The 22,553-nt window shown below is 31.5% G+C and overlaps 2 protein-coding genes across 2 annotated transcripts; both read left to right on the top strand.

Annotated features, from left to right (window-relative positions):
* Positions 1–12,065: 12,065 nt before the first annotated feature.
* LOC120577169 (uncharacterized) lies at positions 12,066–15,677 on the top strand. Its single transcript, XM_039828257.1, has 3 exons — positions 12,066–13,036; positions 13,567–13,759; positions 14,928–15,677. Exons 1-3 carry the CDS (start codon positions 12,317–12,319, stop codon positions 15,443–15,445), a joined length of 1,431 nt encoding a protein of 476 aa, XP_039684191.1. The 5' UTR covers positions 12,066–12,316; the 3' UTR covers positions 15,446–15,677.
* A 4,144-nt stretch (positions 15,678–19,821) lies between these two features.
* Positions 19,822–21,488, top strand: LOC120576807 (UPF0481 protein At3g47200). The gene has a single exon (XM_039827305.1). The coding sequence runs from the start codon at positions 19,908–19,910 to the stop codon at positions 21,276–21,278; it is 1,371 nt and encodes a 456-aa protein (XP_039683239.1). The 5' UTR covers positions 19,822–19,907; the 3' UTR covers positions 21,279–21,488.
* The last annotated feature ends 1,065 nt before the right edge of the window (positions 21,489–22,553 follow it).

Here is a 22,553-nt window from a genome sequence, read left to right as displayed (position 1 = left end):
TTGATAAGTTTTGTGTAATCGAGAGTTACGATCTGATTGATCGAAGGCCAATCAGAATTTATGATCCAATAAGTTTTATGCAATTGGAAGTTATGATCCGATAAATTAGCGAGCTTTTGAGCAAAATTGATTGACTCATATAACAACTCTCTAAGGACTAGGGGTGCCATTAGGTGAAGAGTTGGCCTCCTCTTGGTAATTATGTTCACCAATCCTCTACTCATAGCATTAATATATTCAACAAACTAACTATTGACTCGCATAATGGGATCTACTTAGATCGTTTAGAAATTAACTCATTACCTTATGTGACTCATAGCTCTTAAGTCACTTGGACCTAAATATATTCTCTTGAGTTCATCTTGGATCATAACAAACATTGAAAAATATCCTAATCAAAACCCAAATCTCCTAATCAATTTCATTTTTAAAACAGACATAATTTAGTTTATTAAGATATATGCAAGCTTTATCATTTCATTAATTTTCATCATCTTGCTATTTTTGTTTTTTTGCCTTTTCTATTCTATATAATTGCTTACAATTAGCAGTAAATTAATAGGAGTTGCCACACATACTCTAACACAAATTCGTCTCGTAGTTCTTGGTTGAAATTGACAATACAACATCAATGGTACTAAATTGAGTTGATGATATAAGAAGGATCATGTCATTAGCACCGAGGAAGAAGCTTCCACCACCTAACACTACCAAGATTCCAAGGACAAAAAGGAACATTGGATTCGATCATATATCCAATAATATATTCTCATCTTGAGTAAAAAAAATCAAGAGGTAATAACCACCACGTTAAGCTAAAGATGGGTTTATTTTTTATGTTCCACAAAATGAACCTGGAAGACGGTGTTGCCGTATATAGTCATAGTTATGCACCCAATTGCAGTATGGAGGAACATTCGTAATCAACAATTCAACATGCTTCATTATTGCTCCAAAGTCTTGTACATTGCTCCATTTGCTAAATCTCTCAACCGATACATTTACATTCCGAATCAATCACAATAGTATAGTATGTATCATTTGTTTGTATGTAAACAAAATAAAAAAATCTATTTACCTCATTTTCATATCTCATGGAAAAAATGTACCTATAATTTTGGGTGTCGTTTACCCATGAAAAGTTCAATATATGGTTTTATGTGCGTCTTCAGTCTTCGTAAAAGATTCATGAAAAAAGTTGCAAAGATTTTCATGTCTGCTTTGGGAGGGACCTAGGTGAATATTATATAGTTATACATGACACTCTCATGCATTCTTTCATACAAGTCCAAATAAATAAATATTTTATATAAAAAGAGTTGAATTTGACCAAACCGTAAGAACGTAAATTAAATGAAAAATGAAATATTTGTTACATATCATATCAGTACCACCGCAGAAAATAGACAAGCTCTACCTATGGTAAATCAATCATTTGTGGTGGATTAATTAGCTAAAAGTTTATCTATTTATTCCCTTCTCGTCTACTTCATATATTATTGTTAGCTTGGTAAAAAAGGGTACTACATCCACCGTTGCTCTTCAACTTATGTTTGATGATATTTTTCATTCTTCCAACCTCAAAGTTTTATATTTATATATAGAAAATTAATAGTTGCGTGTGGATCTTCTAACACAATAGACAAATAGATCTTTTAATTTACTTTTATGGATTCTCCTCATCCCTCACTTAATCTTAAGTTAAAGTGTAATGCAATGGGATGCAACATCCCAATACTTTTTTTTTTCCTTCTTCAAAGTAAAATTAAAAAATAGACATATTGTGCAGTTTCGTTTGGTTGGCTGCATTAATGCATATGCAATTATGCATTGTGTGATATTGTGATTGTCTTGTTCTCGATTTTGTCCTTAGTGTTGAGTAGGACCTGCATAGATTTTACACAATGCCAAAGTCCCTAACCCAACCAACTAATGAAAATATTAAAATTTTACGCATTTAGATAAATGGTTAATAATATCGATTTTTTTTTTTAAGGAATATCGATAATCTATTTCTTTGACAAAAATAAAAGTATATATCGTTACTTACCTAAAAAAAAAAAGGTAAATATTGTTACTTCTCTTAAGAAAAGTATAAATCGTTACTTCCCTTAGAAAAAAGAAAGTATATATTGTTACTTCTCTTAAGAAAAAAGTATATATTATTATTATTATTTCGTATAGAAAGTAATATAAAATTTTAAAATTAAAAAGTATCAAGTTTAGATAAATCACCATTTATTTGACAGTTTTTTTTTTAGCTTTAGCATCGGTTTCCGACCCATCAAAGGTGGACAACTAATTCGGCTCATGCGTAGATGTATGTGCACTGGCCAAACGTTGTTCCCCGTGGGAATCGAACCAGGTATTCCCCGGGTACGTCCTTGGAAGGAGCTTCTTGCTACTGGAGCCCAAACAACTTAGTTCTCCGGTTGATTACAATCGTATGGAATAATTATTTGAAACTAAGATCAGGGTGTCGAACGTGAGACCTTAAGAGGAACAAACTCTAAGGTCCCAAACCAACCACTAGACCAACTCCAAATGGATTGCAGTATAGAATAATTAATAAAAATTTATAACATATTTAGAAACTTGAAGATGATCCGCCGAAGAAAAACCAATCCATCGACAAACAAGTTATCATAACCGGTCAAAAGCACCACATCTAGTAACACTATCACGAAGAATGATGCTTCTTTTGAATAAGTTATCTTTGGTTGAAAGTCGATTGTAAAAAAGACGTCAAGCAAGTAAAGACACCTTCAAAGAAACCGTCTTATGTCAAAGTAAATCCGAAAAAATAAAACGATAAAAACAAAAAACAAAAAACAATAGTGTAATACATCGTTTCAAAAAAAAAATGATGTACTAATATAAAAATGAAAACATCCATTCTCATATTTCCATTCTAGAGAAATGTTCTGTAACACAAGAAAAAAATTTGACCGCCAATACAACAACACACAGACATGGACAACAAGCAGGGGTATAGCTGAAATTTAACGAGGTATATCCAGGGTGAAGTTTAGTATGGGAAAGGAAAGTTGTTTCTCATATTGGAAAAGTTTAACAATAACCTTAGATTTAATATTTTTTTTTATTTGGATGGTACATATCTGTTACCTTATAATGGTTTGAAACTTTTTGATGGTTATTGTGTAACAAAAAAGTTGACCCCATCAAATTATTAAATAACAATTTTACATTTGTTTTATTTATTGATTTTTTTAACCAATCTCCATTTTCTCATCATTCACCTAATCCCACGTTTATCTTGGATTTTGGCTTGCATTATTTCCTTGATTAACCTAATTATTTTTGTATCTAGCATTGCCATTTTGCGGTTTTTCTTAACTGCTTCAAATTCAACCTTTGGGTTTTGAGTTGCAGTCACACTGTAAATGGGTATAAAAGATTGGGTTTGTTTCAAGATTTTTCAATGATTGTGGTTTAATGGAAGTAATGAGTTGCATGAAGAAAGGATTGCCTAGAGACGTGGGATTCCGCTGTTCTATCACAATCTAATTTTTTTTTTCTCTTTATGAATTATTGTTTGTTGCCCATGAAACGGATCTTGTTCCATCAAGAAAGTGAATGTCACGATAAAGCTTTGAGCTTTCATTCGTTTTCCAAGTCTGAAATTGTGACCGTGACAAGCTTAATCCATGTGGGAAGTGAGCAGGCGGATGGAGGTAGACGGCAACGGCGGCCGGTAAGAGGAGTAGCAGCGGAGGAAGGGAAATAGAAGAGTCTATGGAAAAAATATGGTGTGCCAAGAAGATTATTACTATATTGGTTCAAGAAAGAAAATGATATGCTTCAGATTGGTTGTTGTTGGAATGAAGACGAATAGTTTCGGATTTGTTATGACCGATGTTCTGGAAATAATCTCTGTTATACACATTAGTAAATGGGGGAGATAAACTAGCAAAAATCCAAAAAGCATTAAAAAACTAATTTCATATTATTTTTCCTGAACCGGTTAGCCACCTCCACCTGTTCTGGAATAGAACACTTTTCTATGGTGGGAAAAAAACTGTCCATTCTCAGGCTAAATGCCATCTATATATAGAATCAACTCACCTAGATGCAAAAACTACAAGGAGTTGCTTATGCTAAAATCAATTCTAGACTTCAGAATCGATTTCCCATTAAGAGATCCAAACATCATATTAGCCCAAAAAACTCATGTTTAGCCTTCCAAATATGCTTCTTGTTTCCCTCAACGTGAAACCAAACAGATGCTAAAAGGAGTAGTAGCTTCATTATTTGGTGTATTATAATTTGGTCAATTTGCTCGTTGGTGGGATTGTTGACTATAATTTAGTCATATCACATTTCATAATAGTCTCATGATGATGATTTACATGAACATTCTAGCTTACAATTTTATTATGATTGGTGTGATAATTCAACAAACTGTCTCACTAAAAGATAGCCTACATTGCGTTAAATGGATTGTACTAGTACTTACTAAAATTATTGCTTATCTAAAAAAGAAATACTTCAAAGACATATATGATTTGCATCCAATACCTTTAAGGCGGAAAATTATTTTCTCTTTCATTTAATCTATTGTTTTTCGTTAATCTTTCTCTGTCATAAAATACACTATAGTCTCAGTGATTTTTTAGCAACTAAAGTCGGTAAATCTCATATATTCACATACATTATTCAAATTGTAATTAACAACACCGATTAACCGTGGCTTATCTTCATAATAATTGATGTATTTGTACACAATATGAAAATACCTTTATTTTATGTTTATGTTTTAATTATAGGAAAATGTTAATCAGTGTGATGGAGGTACTGGTTTAAAAAACAAATATAAAAATATTGTATTAGAAAATGTGAAAAAGCTGTACATTCAAGTTTTTAAAGTTAGAGTTTGTTGTTTTCAATGAAAAATTCCAACATTTAACCATTTTAATTAGTGTAAGAAAGACATTAGTTAACACCATCCTTAATTATATAAAACGACACGATGGAAACTTGTTCTTGAGTGCATAGTTATTTTAGTAGTACCACTTTGCTAACATTGTTATCTAAACACTGTGGATGAGGTCGAATGTTGCAAATTATTCATAATCATGATTATATATAATTCTTAATTCAATCTTAGAATTATTCTGCCACTTTCCAGCACGAAAGTTGTGGTGGAGTGGAGGCAAACAAAAGAGATTCCTACCCCTTCATAAGGATGAACAGGAATAAAAAAAATTAAGTGTAGAAAGAAAATAAATAAGGCTAATGATTGGATCGATAAGTGTTATGCATTAATAAGGTGGATGTATTATTTAACCAAACTATTTAGGGTATGATACTGGGACAAACAAAGAAAGACAGAGATGGCCCAAGATTCTCACAATGAGTCATCACCTTTTGTTACTACAATATTTGTTTGAGCATTAGGTGAAAAGATAATAAAGGAAACGTGCATAAAGAAACTGATTAATCAAATGTTAAGTATTGGATTAAAATTGTTAAAATTGGGTTATGCTCGACATTATGGAAGTGAGTGTGAATTAAATTAATGTAAGTCAAATAAAGACATGTACAGGGAGATTTTGCACAATAGTACGATACTGACTCACTTCCTGGTTAATATATGCTTTTGTATCTTTGTTTTTAGGCAAATTCTATGATACATCCAATATATTTGAGTGTATTGGTACACTCACTCTTTAAATTAATAGTTAAATGAATTGTTTTTGAAGAAAAATATTGTTTTTTTATCACTTATAATTATAATAACAAAATCTTATTCATCAAAAGTGTCAACGAAATAAAATTAATTTTTTTGAATTTTTATCACTCATGATGGAGAACATTGATTATTTTTTACGATATTATGTAAAAAAATTACTATGATTTTTATAAACAATGAAATGATGTTTTATAAAATATAAATATTGAAAAATAACAATTTCTTACATGAAAAATGATCGTTAATTTATAAAATTATGAAGTGAAAATACCAGTACACCTCACTTTGTGAGTGTACCGTAGAAGTTCTCTTATTTTTAACCTAATTAGAACAAGTAATTAAATGCACGTTCGTGTTAATAAATTAAATAATAGTGATAATAAAAATTTGAGCAAAAAATTTGATTAAGAAAGTGTCACGGAGATCAACCATCCATTTAACATTTTTTCTTATAAGCAGCAAGGATTTTATTAAGTCTGATTATGGCTCCAAATTGAAGGAAGTTTGCATTATTTTGAAAATGCGATGCGATGCACCCTCTGCACCCAACCAGGGAAAATGCCAGTCTCATCATGCTCAGAATTATGAAGCATTCCTCTAGCTGCCATCACTGAACAAACACGCTCTGTTTTTAGATTTTAATTTAAAGGATGTTTTATGCAAATCAAGAAATAATTTTGAATATACCTTTATGTATGGTGATATTATTAATTGATATAATTGTTGTAAATCATTCAAATTTAAATTTAGATTTGAAGGAAAAAAATAATGCAGGTTTCGGTTTATCAGGTTTCTACGCTATCTACTCTGACCGAGTTAGTTTGCTACTCTGACTCTCTGCTTTGTATCAACCTTCTCAAAGGTCCTGCTGTGAGGTTTCATGTTTATGCAGTGATCATGATTTAAAATGTGAAATATTTGATTGAGGAATGTACTGTCACTATTTGCCACGCTCTTCGAGAGACAAACCAATGTGCAAATTTTTTAGCTAAGTTTGAAGCCTCTTAAGACAATGAGATGTTTCTCCGCACTTCTCTTCTGAAAACTCTTTTACCTCTCCTTAGGATGGACGTTGCCGGAACTTTACTCTATAGAGTAACTATAGAGTAGTCTCTAGTGTCTCTTTGTTTTTTCCTGTTTTTTTTTTTCTTCTTTCATTTAGCATTGTAACCAGTTTTTTTTTTTTTTGAAAAAACTACCGAAGCATCAACAAAATCACAGTAATTTTGTCAAATTCACCGCACATTTGAACATATTTTAAAATCATTCATTTTTCATGGTGGGCAACCACGTCGTAGAGATCTATAAACCGGTAGGGAATTGACTAAATATCTGAGACATAGAAATTTACTTGTAGTTTGAATTGAACCAGCTACTTATGCAGCAATTCTTTGAGTTTGGTCGTTAATTAGTGATAGCTAGCCACAAACAGAACATTTTATTGCCGCCATACTATCCATTAGCCTTTTCCTCCACTATAACGGCCATTTGTCTTTATAAGATTATAGATAGATAGATGAAAATCTAGTACTTAATCTTTGTTAAAAATATATACTTAATATTAAAACTAGTTCTTTTTGATAGATAAACATGTACTACTTTTTGCTACGATGTGTCTGGTGTAAGTTAAAATAGTCAAAAAAATCTAACGGTGTAATTTATTGTCCGCTTACTTTCTATTAATGTGTAGTTAATCCTTGATATTTTATAAATTGGAAAGATAGAATCGGTGCATCAATCCAAAACTAATGGTCCATTACTAGTGTTAGTTCACATAGTGCCATATATTACAACCGGTTAGGCATATAGTTGGCATAATATATCCCACCAAACAGACTTAAGAACATGAATTGAGTTAGTGATGTAGATGCTCCCAAAAAGGTTGTTTTAATTTGCATTATCAACAACTTGTATGGTAGCAAGACCTGCCATATTAATTGTCATCAACCATATACTCCTACATCTCTTTCCTTAGTTTGAAGAGAGAACAAAAATGAAAATGGTATGAGTAAGACACTAGCATAGTTACAATCGCATACTGCTAGTCTGGTGGTGACTACTAGTGGTCATATTTTGTAATGAAGTGTGAATTGACTTAGTTTGGATTTTAGTGCAAAGCGTGCGGTACGTCAAAAATAAAACCAGACATTCTTTATCTCTCTCTCTTCCCTCTCTCAAGAAAGAAAAAACATGTACACTTGAGTTTGAAATTTGGAACCCGTACACTTTATACAAAACGTGAGCAAAAAAAACTGATACCATAAAAAATAGTGGGTCACGCCTCACTCCTACCAATGTGAGACAATCCCTGTGTATATTTTTTTTAAACATTTTAAATAGTAAGTTTTAAATGAAAAGTTGTGTATTTAATGCATTAAAAATTGTAATAGTTGATTTTTTTAAAAAATAATTATCACTTCCTTCGTTTTAAAATGAGTGTCGCTTTAGTCAATTGCACATGGATTAAGGAATGTAATAAAGTAGTCAAATGTCATAGCAATTTTAGTAAAATAACCTTACTTTATAAGATTAAGACAAACTTAAAGTTGAATTGAAAATTGTATGAGAGAGAAAAGTTGAAGTATTTTATTGAGGTTAAAGTTGGAAGAAAAAAAATTAAAATTGTATTGAAAAAGTAAAGTGACATTCATTTTAAAACAGATTTTTTTGGCTAAAGCGATACTATTTTGAAACGGAGGGAATATATTTTTTTGTTTTAACATTTCAAAATCATAGATATAGAAATAGAAGTGTAGTACATTTGACAAATCTCTAAGTTTTGAGATTAACCCAATGCTTGCTTGTGTATAAACAAAGCAAAAGGTCTAGTGGGGCATTTTTATTTTTTGAAATTTAAATTAAAGGTGAAGTAAGTGGAAATAGAAAAGGACCAGACATAATAATAAAAAAGGAAGATGATGATAGGGCAGGATCCGTAGTACACTCTCACAATCAGAAATTAACGATTCTGGATTAGCCATGATGATATAACGTAAAAGTTGATAAAAAGATTATTATGATACTATCTATCAAATGTGGAAATATAGCATGGAGGAAAAAAAGGTGGACTGGAATTAGAGGGTCAAGATCTGATTCTCCGCTGTGTATATGACATAAAAATAGAGCATCCACCTTTCTCAACCCCCCATTTTTGTCGTTTTCATTTCTCTATATGAACTATATCGATCTATGTGCTAGACTAACCTAGGACTCCTTGTCTATTTTAACTTTTCTTCTTCATTTTTCTTCTTCCTATTCAAAGTGTCTTTTTTTTATTGTTAATTGTAAATATATATATCTTTCAACAAATATCACATGTGTGATATTAAAGAAATTTAAAAATAATCATTTTTGTATCAAAATGTGTCTTTTTTTTATTGTTAATTGTAAACCAAATTGACTAGAGAAATACATTTAAAAACTAAATTAATCAACAAAATGAACAGTGCTATATATAGCGACAGCCCATGTCACGAACATATACTTGCATTTGATTTCTAAAAGCTTTTTAATTTTTTTCCTTCTTAAAATAAAAAGGTATAATGGATAGTTAACTGTTTGCCTAATAAATTTAAACTCATCATTCGACCTCAAAAATACGTCTTATATACTTCCATGTGCTCTGCTAATCTCTTTTGCTTTCATGCTCCTACTAAATCTAAAATTTTAAATAAATTACTCGTCGCAAATTTGGTGTGAATATTATATGAAAAAAAAATGAGTGTATCATCATCACTTTTGGAATGTGACGATTCAAATAAAAAAGAGCATATCGTTAGTTTTTTCGTGAAATGTTTTTCGCTAGATTAATTATTTTTCCCTAATAGGATGGATACATATATATATATTTTTTTTTATATAAAAAAACAAACTTGGTATTCGAGGGGTCAAATCTCACCATACATTTGTAGGGATCTCGTAACAAAACAAATATTTAAAGACCAAATACTAATAAAAGAGATTTAAGTTTGTTTTTGAAATTTTAATACATTTAGATACTATCATAACAATATCCAACATATTTAAAAAATAAAATCAAAACATCATGAAGGCATTATGATTTATGACCTAGATCTTTCGTTTTGTTATATGAGAAATGTTAACTTGTGTCCTTAAGACACAAGTTTAGAAGCCAGATGTAAAAATTATTTTTGAAAAATGTGCATCCAATGTCTTGAAAGGTTAAATACTTATTTTTTTCAATACAAAACTTATGTTCTTTTTTTTAGATCCTTAACTTGTGCCCTTAGGGCAGATGTTAGCATGACCCATTATTTATTTGTGTATCAAGTATTTTCAAAATTTTGTGAAGGCCATTGTCCACACCACCCATAAAGTGGTTCTGTCATTGTAAAGAAAAAATAATATTTGTACAATTATTTTATGATATTATGACAACTCTTTTTTATAATTTTATTGATTTCTTACTCTCTTTATTGTTTACACCATACAAAAATTTATTTTTCACTATTTGGTATATTAGTCTCATAACATGTCATTTGATTCATTGGTGAGACTTTAATTCAATGGTGAGAACAAATTTATGTATGACGCATGTATGACTTGCCTCACTTGTACAACATAGACTTGACTCATTTTTATACAAAAATTACATTTAATAATTCCTTAAACGATAGTATAATGACACTTACCAGTTATCAACATTTTCCTTTCCTTTTTTTGGATAAAATACTAGAGCATGTACCTTATGGCTGTAGGGATAATATTTTTACTTTTTTATAAAAGATACTTTAGAATTGATATAAATAATAATATATCTTTTTCTTCCATCAAGTGCTCATTTTTGAAGTACTCATGATTGAAAAATCAATATTAATTGAAGTTCTTTAATAAATTGAGAATGAGTTCATTTGTAAAAATAAAATAAAATTGAGAATGAGTTCAATCATTCAACAAACATTCATCTCTCCTTAATTATTAGTGCTATTGCAATTACCATGATGAAATTAAAAAGGGACCGGTTGCAGAGATTTATCATGTATGTATATCGGGAAAGAAAAGAGAGAGCTCAGAGGAACCGTGCCGTTTGGTTCAGACTGTTGGGACAAAAATTGCACCACTGCACTCTGTAGTAGTCCTATATTAATACCCTTCCTGTTTCCTCAGTAAGCACATTGTAACAGGAACATAGTCGTAAGTTGTAACCAATTACTAGTACCACACCGCACCACACCACACCACACCACACAGCTGTACCAAACACTCTCTATAACTGTTATAAAATGAATGCTCCTCCTATCAGTATAATGTAATTAAAAATAGTACTCAAAGTATTTCATGTATTGATTTGGAATTTTTTTTATTTTAAATTATTTGTGCTTCTTTTAACCAAAGACAAAAAAGAAAAACTATGCAATCCATTGTCTAAACTCTAAACACTTTAGAGGAGTCAATAAACAGGATGAAGACTAATTGTGGAAGAACACATCTTTAAAGTGTAACATTCACGACCTAAAACTTTGCCAACCATTGAACATATTTATTGTATTTCCTCAAAATATGAGCAAATGAAGCCGACTAAAGAAGAGATGAGAGCTTGCTTCCTAATGAGATTAAGAATAGTTGCTTGATGATAGAAGTCAATATGATGATCATCTACAATCAGATCCACAACAATCATGGAGTCATGTTTCAAAATAATATAATTATAACTTAGGTCCCAAGCAATAATTTAGAGACTAAAAATAAACGTTGATATATTTAGAGAGATTGAAAATATGTTTAACCTTAAATATTATTATTTTTGAATGATGTTTTTGACATTACACTTATAAGATGTTTGACATTTTTTTTGAGAAATCAATTATGAAGAGTAAAAACAATGCTAAATAAACTTAAATCTCATTCTCAAACTCAATCTATTAGATAAAAGTGACCGTAACACACGTAAGCAATATTAGCCGTTGATTTTAGATCCAACGGTTAATCTTACACCATCAATTTCACACAGCTAACCGATCTCGATCATCCATTTATATTGGATGGCCAAGATGTATCATATCACTACCTCTAATCCATATCCATACCTTACTATCTAGCAGGATTATATTTATGCGTATTTTTGTCGTCTGTATACTATAGTATAGTATAGTATTGAAGTAGAAGTAGTACAACAAGGGGACGACAGAAACAGAACAAACAGCTTCCTCCTAACCTATAGAATCCTACTGTACAATACTGAAAGTAGTAGGAAAGGAACACATTCAATTCACCTACAATTTACTGCCAAATTTTAATTTTATTCTGTCCCTTATTATTTTACAATAATAAATCCATTTATGTAGTAGTAGTAGACTCTCTACTACTCTTCACTCCCATCCCATCTCTCTCCCCCCCCCCCCCCCTTGGTTTCCTAACCCAACTTCAGATTTGAATCAACCAACTCAATGCCACTCTAACTAAGAATACAAAAACAAATATTACTATTTCTTTGTACCTTCAAATTCTCTCCCATTTAAACAAAACATTTTCAACTTGATATTTCAAGTACTATATTAGTACTCTTGTTTGTTTGTTTGTTTGTTTGTTTGATTCTTCATTATACCATTTTCCATTTCACAACAACTTTAGTTTGTTTATGTGATGATGGCTCCAAAGTACTTACATGAGCTACTAAAAGAAGATCAAGAACCATTTCTTCTCAACAACTACATTTCACATAAACGTAGCCAAATGAAAATCACCACTTTACTACTCAAGAAAAAACCATTCAATCATATTCAAAAATCTAACTTCAACATGAATCTTTGTAAAAACACTTCTTGTTTTTTCTCATTTCCTCAAACACCAGACTTCAAAAAATCACCACTTTTTGAACTAACTTCCCCTGTTAAAAGTCCCTGCAAAATCCCTTCTAGAACAGCAACACTTCTTCTTGAAGCTGCTCTTAGGATCCAGAAACATTCATCATCTTCTTCTTCTTCTTCTTCTTCATCAAGTTCCAAAAACAAAACTAAAAACAAAGGCTTTGGGCTATTTGGTTCTTTGTTCAAGAAACTAACACAACGAAACCAGAACCGGAAACATGAAATAGAGAATGAATATGTGTCTGTGAGGGAGTTATTGAAGTTGGATTCTTCTGTGAAGCAACGTAGAGAAAAAATGGATTCTCAGAAGAAAAATAACTTGGAAATGAAAACTTCAAGTAGTGGTTACTCATTTTTTACTGATCATGAAGCTTGTGCTTGTCACCATCACCAACATGCTTTTCCTGAAAGTCCTTTTCATTTTGCTCTTCAAACAAGTCCTTGCTCCGGCAGCTACACGCCGGAGTTGGCGTCGCCGAGTCGAAACATAACAGAGGTTTGTTATTTTCATTATAAGGTTTTTTTTATTTTTCGTTTTGAATGTTTAATGGTTTTGATTTCCAGAATTTTGATAATTGTACTTTTTCGATTGTGTTTCTGCCATGCAAATCTTGCTCTCTGTGTGATTGTTTGTTCGGTAAATTACTTTCTTAAAAGATGACAAATTATGTTTTGTTTGCTCCTTTATTCGCTTTCATAGTTTCATTAGATCCACATGTTCTATTTGCTACAAAATTGTTCATCTTTTGTATTTTTTTGTTTGAATTATTACTGTAGCAAATTTCCCTGACAATAATGAGTTAATAAATATATTTGTGAGAGAGACCTTGTAAAAAAAATAGCTTAGTTAATATTTTTTCAGTTCATACTATTCAGAAATAGTTTATACTGTCTGTATTAGCAGAGTTACTCATAAATTTTTTTGTCAATATCTGTACAAGAAATACTTATACTTACTGAAAAAGTGCTTAACTAAGTTAAAAAAAACATGTTATTTAATGAGTGTTTTTGTGGAATTTAATATAGGACAAAGAAAGTAATGAAGCAGTTGAAAGTATCAATCAATTCAAGTCAGGGGAAGAAGAGGAAGAAGATAAGGAACAGTGTAGTCCAGTCTGTGTTTTAGACCCACCATTCGAGGATGATGATGAAGTACATATAAACGATGATGAAGATGGTGTTGATTTTGATTTAGAGAGCAGCTATGCCATTGTTCAGAGTATGTCACAGTTATATTTATTTTTTCTTGTACCATTCTAATTTGTTGATTGTATGGTCGTTTTCTATCAACACAAACTTGTTTGTCTCGTACAAAAACACATTAAGAGGCAACATTGGCCCTGTTGGTAAAGATTTTTGATCTAGTTGGTAAGGATTCAGCTTAGATCCTACAAGGGTTTGTGATCAAATTAATTTGTCGATGTGAGACCTCGTTGATAGGTGATATATAAGTACATTTGTCAGCGTTGTCCAGTAATGAGACTTTTTCTAACCGTGATGAGCGCACGCGATCAAATTAACCTAAACTTTTTATTATTGAAAAACAAACACATTAAGTGGGGCTAGCTAATTGCTGATGTGATTGTGTTGTGTGTGCTGAATATTTGAATCGTGCCATATTTAAAGATCACAACTGCTCAACATGAAAAAGGCATTTCCCATTTAATGTGCACTTGGCCTAGTGGCCTACTCTTTGTTTACAACTACATATATATATCTCATTCTGTTATTAATCAGAATAGCAGTGATATTTGTACATCTAATTGATGACAACTTTGGTGACAACCTTGGTTTTCTCTCTTCTTATTGGTCAAAAAACAATGGAGAGAGAAAAAGTAAAAGAGATAATAAGAATGTCATGTGAGTATAAGAGAGAAAGTTGTGCAAAAATTGTCAAAAAATAGTTGTACAAATATCATTTCTCTAATCAGAATTAGAATATGACCCACAATATTTCATTTTAGGAGATCTGTCTCAGTTGAGATCTTTCAATCAATATGTTGGATAACATTGGCAAATTATTGTAGTATGTTGGTAAATTAGTGGGTTATGTAACTTATGTCAGTGACCTGATTAATACTCATTGGGATAAATTTGGTTGTTGAGAATGCTGTGTTACCAATAATGCTACATGTACCATACCCTTAAGACAAGTAATTTTACATATGTACGGTTACACCAATCAGTTTACTGTTCTATTCTACACATACTTTCACTAGACAATATGGATATGTTAATGTGTTGTGTATTATAAGAACTTCACAGTCTATTTAAGATGAGCAACAATAACTTCTGAATGTTTTTTTATTATGTACTTTAAGTCTTTAAGATGCTGTGATGTTGAATAATAACAGTTATTGAATTAATCTAACCAAGATATTTTACAGGAGCAAGGAAGAAGATATTGTACAAGCTTTGCAGATTTGAGAAACTTGCAGAATTGGATCCATTAGAACTTGAGAAAAGAATGCTGGATCAAGAAGATGATGAGGATGAAACATATATGGAAGAGGACGATATTGATGACGAGGAAGGGGAGGTTTCATTTAAAGAAAATGACTTCAAAGAATTGGTTTTTGAAGCTGTCTATCTGTCAATGGTCCATGACAGACAGCAAATCCCACAAGAATTTAAGAAACTGATATCTGATCTAATTGTAGAAGAAGAGAGAGAACTCAATTCTTTAGAAGATAGTGACGTGGTGATAACTAGGATATTGAAGAGGTTGGAATCATGGAAAGAAGTGGAGTCAAACACAATTGATATGATGATAGAAGAAGATTTCTCTATAGAGGATGGAGGGTGGAAGAAAAATGCTGAGCAGATAAGGAACATGGCTGGAGAGATTGAGCTAGCAATCTTTAGCATTCTGGTGGATGAATTTTCAGAGGAATTAGAATGTTAATGGGGGTAAATTTTGAAACTAAGTATGAATGGATAACCTTTATTCTTTATCTTAGAAGAGTATAGTCTAACATGGATTGTATTATTGGGATAGGCTAGTTAGTTGAAAAAGAAAAAAAAAAGTGACCAAAGAATATAATTTGGGTTTATGTACATGGTGATTCATGTTTGTAGCTAGATGTGGAAATGCCCTAAGTCTCATTTGCTTAATTAAGTATTATATAATTTTGATACTCCTTGACAACAATCTTACAAGTATCTACTAATTTTATAATTTTATATGTTGTTATGTGTTATAGTAACAAATCTAATTATTAGGTAAGAAGATAAACTCGCAAAAACACGATGATTGATTACAGAGTTTGGCCACTTATGCTTACATCTCTAACAACTAAGAGTACAAAACTTTGTTTAAAAACTCGGTTTCGATTTACATGATTACCACTCACTCCCCGGAAGAGGTAATACATTATGAAGTGAGAATGGAGTAGAATTCAATGCATATAATGTTAATGTCTCTATCCTTGGTATACTTTTAGTACAAAACGCACAACCATGTTATTAAGTTTAGGACTTAGAGTGATACGTGTTTGGTAATTTATTCAATGGATCTTTTTAACACCTTTGGGCTTTTCAAGGGAATAAGCTTTGGAGCTAGCAGGTGTAAAAAGATAAAAGATAGAATTACAGTTGTTGGCAGAGAATCAAATAATTTGAGGAGCTTTCTCTAGGAAGAAGCAATTTGAAAACGACTAATCACTAATGAGTCTAATCTCATGTTACTTTTCTTTTCCAATACAAGGTCCTTTTGTTGATATGTAATTGTAATGGGTAAATGACTTGTCAATTTTACAACTTAGTTTTTGGTTTTACTTTTTCCTTTTCCAAGTTGTGTTCATCACTCTTGGTAGCTTCACTGGTTATGCTTTTCAAATTTTAGTGATAGATCACTATCATTTGTAACACTTGAATATGGGATCCAGCACCTTTTTCTTTGCTGAATGATAGTTATAGAATATAATGGGGATGGGTTGAGCATTTTCAATCAAAAGAGTCATCATTTCAAGGGGAACATTGACAATTATTTCTTCTTTTATTAAATTTTTTGTTTTGCAATACAATGGAATAAAAAATTGTTCCTGATTGTTATAAGCTGGAAAATCGACTCTAAAGCCGATACTAATGTCAAAATTTCAGAAATTCTATTCTAGCAAAGACGATTACTCCCTTGGCCTCATTTTAATAGTTGTGCACGGTTAATAAGAAATGACTAATTGAGTTGATTTTAACCATTAAATTAATATAATTTATTAAAACGATATTATTAATTGTAGTTAGAAAGTAGTTTATTGAACTGAAATACAATAAATAAATAAATTATATTAGTGAAAAAGATTGAATTGATATTGCAAAGTGATAATTATTTAAAAAAAATGTTAAAGTGATAATTAAAATGACATGGCCGGAGTATGGGACGAGGTTTTTCATGTAACTTTGACAAGCAGACACTAATGATGAATTTCCAGTTTGTGTCCAAATTTGCACATACGATCATTCTTTCATTACTTAAGTTGCAACTGCAATGATTTTATTTTCAAGTGTATTTGAATCAATCCATAGTACATGAATATGGTTTGTTCTTCATGTGGGCAAAGACAAATTTTGGACCACAAAATTTTATTTTCCTTCTAAATGAATATTCCATCATCTGATCATGGCTTCTAAATTATCTTATATTTTGGTGTTATCAATAAATAAATACTCTGGAATTCCCTTTTTTTTTTATTTTCGAAATTACCAGAATATTTTTTCTTTCCTGATGTTAATTGTGAAAAGCAAAATTGAGATTATGGAAAATGTGGCGTATAGGGACTAAGATGGGGGGTACGGAGTAGAAAAGTCAAAATATGGACGTACAAGAAGCCCAACAACCGCCTAGCTCCTTGAGTTGAAGTCTAAAAGAAAAAAAACAAAATAAAGAGAATTTCTTTTTCCACCCTATATTCTTCTCGCGTGCTCTCCAGTTTGACCATTTTAGTCCATTTAAATTTTATAATCCGAAGTGTATTTGACATATTTTGAATTACAAAATTCAAGTGGTGTTTACCTAATTTATTAGATTCGAATAAAAAATGGATTATCTTCACGTACATGTTTCAAGTTACCAAGAATTTAAGAGTTTGATTGAGCGGTATGTGATTAATAGAGGCGTACTTGCAGTCTCTTTCATCATATCTGACGACGTGGATGAACAATCTTATGGTTCTATGTTGGATGATGTACTCACTAACAACTCAAAATTGGATCGACTTGACAAAGTCGAAAATCCAAGAGAGGATCATCGTCCTGTTTCGATCGTGCGTTGTTACACCGTAAAGAAGATGGACAATGTTTACAAGGCTATTGGCCCTTATTGGAGGGCCATTATGGTCGAACGGTTAAGATACTTCATTGCCAAGAATGACAAATCGGGGAATAAGATGTACACCTTTCGGATACGAAACAGGATTTTAGATCACTACAATGATCCATATTGGATATGAAGGGAATCTTTATGATAAAACGCGGGGATTCAAATTTCCGACAATTTACATGCGATCTACGGGTTTGCATAATAGTACTATTCTTCTCAATTTTGATGTTTATTACTCCCTCCGTCCCTATATGTAAACACCATTTGCCTCTAATAAAAGGGTGCTTAGATGTTTATTAATTAAGGGTCATGTTAACTTGTGCCCTTAGGGCACATGTTAAGCAACCCAAAAAGAGCAACTTTGCATTGAAAAACATATCATGTCAACTTTTAAGAAGTTGACTGCACAACTTTTGATACATGTATTTCTATAATAGGTTTATTAACATGTGCATTTGAGGGCACAAATTAACATTTGCCATTAAGTAATTCTAAAGCAGTTCATGTCTTTCATGCTCTTTGGCTTTGCAACTTATTTCTGTGTATGAAACCCTTGTTTGGTGCATTCATAACTTATATTTTATGAGCGAAAGTTTTTTTTAATACAAAAATGGGTAAAAATCCAAGTTTCTAAAACAAAATAAGAGGTCAATATTAGTTAAATATTTGTATTTTTTCAGAATTTATTCCTTTCCCCAAGATTTTTTTCCTAGAATTATTGTTTTGGATAAACAATGTCTCACAAAAATCACAACATTATTATGGATGGTAAATCTTGGTGTTCCTCATTTGTTGCAGCAATATGGCTTGTTGGATGAGAAAGAAGGATCTGGATGTCAAGTAGCAAGAGGAGAGAACAAGAAAAGTGACGATGATTATTCCTACTCCACAAAAATGTCACTTGACCTTTTATTTTAATTTTTTAATTACAGTGGGACAAATTCAAGCTAACGTGGTAGCTTATATTTCCTTGAAGCTTCCCATCAACAAGCAAAAACTTATCTTTTTTGTTTTTTTTAGGAAAAAGACTAATCTTTTTCTCCCTCGACCCTTATGACACATAGTATAGCCGTAAGGCTAAAGAAATTGAAAAGTATTGGTTTGACTTACTCATTCATTACACGTCAACTTAAATATTTCATGTCGGGTGAACAATTGTTTTTTATGTAGACGAAGGCCGAAGGGTTTGAGCGAATGCATTCAACTTAACAATTTTAGTATTGTTAGTTGAGCTAGACTTTACGAAATAAAAAACTATTTTTTTTCTTTGAATGTATAATAATAGTCACAAATATATTTTAATATAATGAAATTAGAAAATAGTCTCTGATCGTACATTTCGAAAAAAGTCTTGTATAGGCACAAGTATTTAGACACAAAATTTAGGCGCATACAATAAATCAAAAAAATTAAAAGATATTAAATAAAATAGTCTCATCAATCAATATTATTTTAATCATTTTTTATTTTATTTTTTTAGCTTCATGGATGTGTGCTAAATGTGAGGTGTTGGTCCTGTGATCAAGTAAGAGTTTCTAGTACATTTCGTTAGTCAAAATAGTTTTCAAATGTTAAAATGATTCCTTTAGCACGTTAACCTTGGAGTTCTTGTAGGGTCGAAACATGGTGGATTAATGCACGAAAGGTTAAAATAGAGAGTATGCATGAAAGATATTAACATTTTTAGAATGAAAATATGAACATTTGTTTACGTCAATAACTATTTTGATTAACGATGTGCATAATAAGAGATTATTTTATGATTTCGTTACATTAAAAAAACATTGTAACAATTTGTTAGACATTCAAAAAGGAAAATCACCACTTTCCCTTTTGATATGATTTTGAAACTGTCACTATAACTAACTTAGTCAAATATCATATACTATTAGAAAAGAAATAAAAAAAATAAAAAATCTCATATAACAAATTTATATATTTTCTCACATCATAATATAATTAACCATCTAACAATAATTTCTTCCTGAATCATCAAGAGCTACCACCAGTCCACCACAACACAAAACCAAAGAAACAACCACGATTTAGGATGAGAACCAATAATCACAACAATGAAGAATCTAATGACAATCACTATGTGATAGATATCTGCAAAGTAGACAACGAAAGATTAGCTTCACTGCAACACAAAATTTCAGAAAACCCAAAATTACTAAGTAAATCCGCAGGAAAAATATCTTGTTGCATCTTCAAGGTACCACAAACCTTCGTTGAAGCAAACGTTAAAGCATACCACCCTCGTATAGTTTCCATAGGACCTTACCATCGTGGACAACCTCGTCTCAACATGATCGAAGAACATAAATATCTATATCTTGGTTCTCTTCTAACAAGAACACAATTACCCTTAGAAGAGGTTTTGAAAGCCATTTCACTATTAGAAAACGAAGCCAGAGAGTGTTACTCTGAAACCATTCAACTTGATTCACACGAATTCGTTGAAATGATGGTACTTGATGGTTGTTTCATCATTGAACTTTTTCGCAAAGTTGCAAGGTTAGTGCCTTTTGAAGTTGATGATCCACTTGTTAACATGGCATGGATTTTACCATTTTTTTATAGAGATTTTCTTAAACTTGAAAATCAAATACCATTCTTTGTTCTTCAACGCTTGTTCGAAATTTCAAAACCACCAAATGAAAATTCAACGGTAACACTTTCTTATCTTGCTATGGAGTTCTTCAACAACTCGCTACAAAGACCAGAAGAAGAAGTTATCATGATGATAACAAAGCAAAATGAATCAAAGCATTTACTTGATTTGGTTCGTTCGAGTTTTATTCCGATTAGCATAAAAGAAAAAGAACTCAAAAGAGTTACCACACCGACGCACATAATTCATTGTGTAACAAAGCTTCGTCGCAGTGGGATTAAGATAAATCCAGGGAAGAGCAACGAAAGAGAGAGTTTCTTGAATGTGAAGTTCAAACACGGCGTGATTGAAATGCCAACAATAACAATGGATGATTTCATGAGTTCATTTTTGTTTAATTGTGTTGCTTTTGAACAATGTTACAGTGGTTGTACTAGTTCTATGCAGCTATATTTTACAACCTATGTAACATTATTGGATTGTTTGATAAATACTTATAGGGATGTTGAGTATTTATGTGAAAGGAACATAGTTGAGAATCATTTTGGGACAGAAGGTGAAATGGCACATTTGATTAATAATGCTGGAAAAGATGTTGCGGTTGATTTGGATATGTGTTATTTGTCTGGTTTGTTTGATGAGGTTCATCAATATTATGGAAATAGTTGGCATGTGCAATGGGCTAGTTTTAAGTATACTTATTTTGATACTCCTTGGTCGTTTATCTCTGCTTTGGCTGCATTGGTCTTACTGGTTCTCACAGTTGGTCAGACATATTTTGCAGCTTATCAGTATTTTGATGCCTAAAATACTTTGATTAGAGGATGTGTTATGAGTTTTGTATCATGTAACCCAAATTATTCGAGTAATTAGAGATTTATTGATTTTATTTATTACAAGTTCAAAGAGTGATTACTCTGTTTTATTCTGATGGCATGAGTTTTCTCACCAGAACTGTTTTGGATCTCAAAGTTCTTGATTTATGTTATAAGTAGTTTGTAGAGTACTTCAAAAAAATGTAGTTTGTAGAGTGAAATATATATTAGAAACTCTACCGGGAAGGTCTTCCTATATGGATTCTACAAAAATAGTTGAGTAAAATTTTTCGATTTTAATTACGATTTTACAATTTTCGATTTTGCTATTTCCTTTTAACCTAAAGCAAAATCCCAACTTTGACAACCTTCGAGAAGACTATAACTGAATCTAATAACTTAAAAGAATCAGTTTTTAACTTGTTAGAGTTGTATCCTTTGTATGCTATCTCCATTCAACCTTCAAATTCAAAGTGGATTATGAGAACTTTGAACCAACAACACTTTATTCAGAGGCAGAGCCATGAATTTTAGAGTCTGGGCAAAAATATTGAGTTTAACGTGTTTCTGCCTTTCTTGAGCGTGCGTTTGTGAAAATATTGAGTTTGCCCAATTCTTTTTAAGTGGGTTAATGGGCTATTGGGTTGAGTCAAATATAAAGAAAGTATCGATTGAGTCCGGGCGAGTGTCCGAGATCGCCGGGTGGTGGCTCCGCCTTTGACTTTGTTGATTTACAATGGATATAATTATAAACAATAGATTACCAAGGCTTGAATGAAACAGGAACACTATGAAACGTTAAGGCTTAAAATGAAATTAAAATAAGGGTCTTGTTAACGAGTGTCTTTGGGACACTCCTTAAATATGCTAAATTAAGTAATTATTCTTTAAAAATGTCAAAGTTTCAATTTCCAATATACTTCATTACACAAACTTTCATATAAAGTTACTATTTAAAGTCTTTAACAGTACCCGAAGGCACTAGTTAACATTTCCCTTGAAATAAACCAGCCAATGCATTGGTTTTGAAATGATATATGTCTTCAACATTGATAACCACCAATATGTTGTATGTAACCCACAATACTCATAATGATATATGTCTTCAACATTGATAGCTGCTACCAACATTTCCAACGGTTTGGTTGTTATCACTTGCTTGATATTAATTGTGTAACACAAATCATTGACAAGTAAATAAAAGAAATAAAAAATTCTATCAATTAGGCTGCTATGTGGCCTTTGAAGATTCAAACTCTTACCCTCA

This window comes from Medicago truncatula, chromosome 7 (assembly GCF_003473485.1).
Source record: "Medicago truncatula cultivar Jemalong A17 chromosome 7, MtrunA17r5.0-ANR, whole genome shotgun sequence".
Taxonomy (NCBI): domain Eukaryota; kingdom Viridiplantae; phylum Streptophyta; class Magnoliopsida; order Fabales; family Fabaceae; genus Medicago; species Medicago truncatula.
This window is presented reverse-complemented; position numbering and strand designations above follow the sequence as displayed.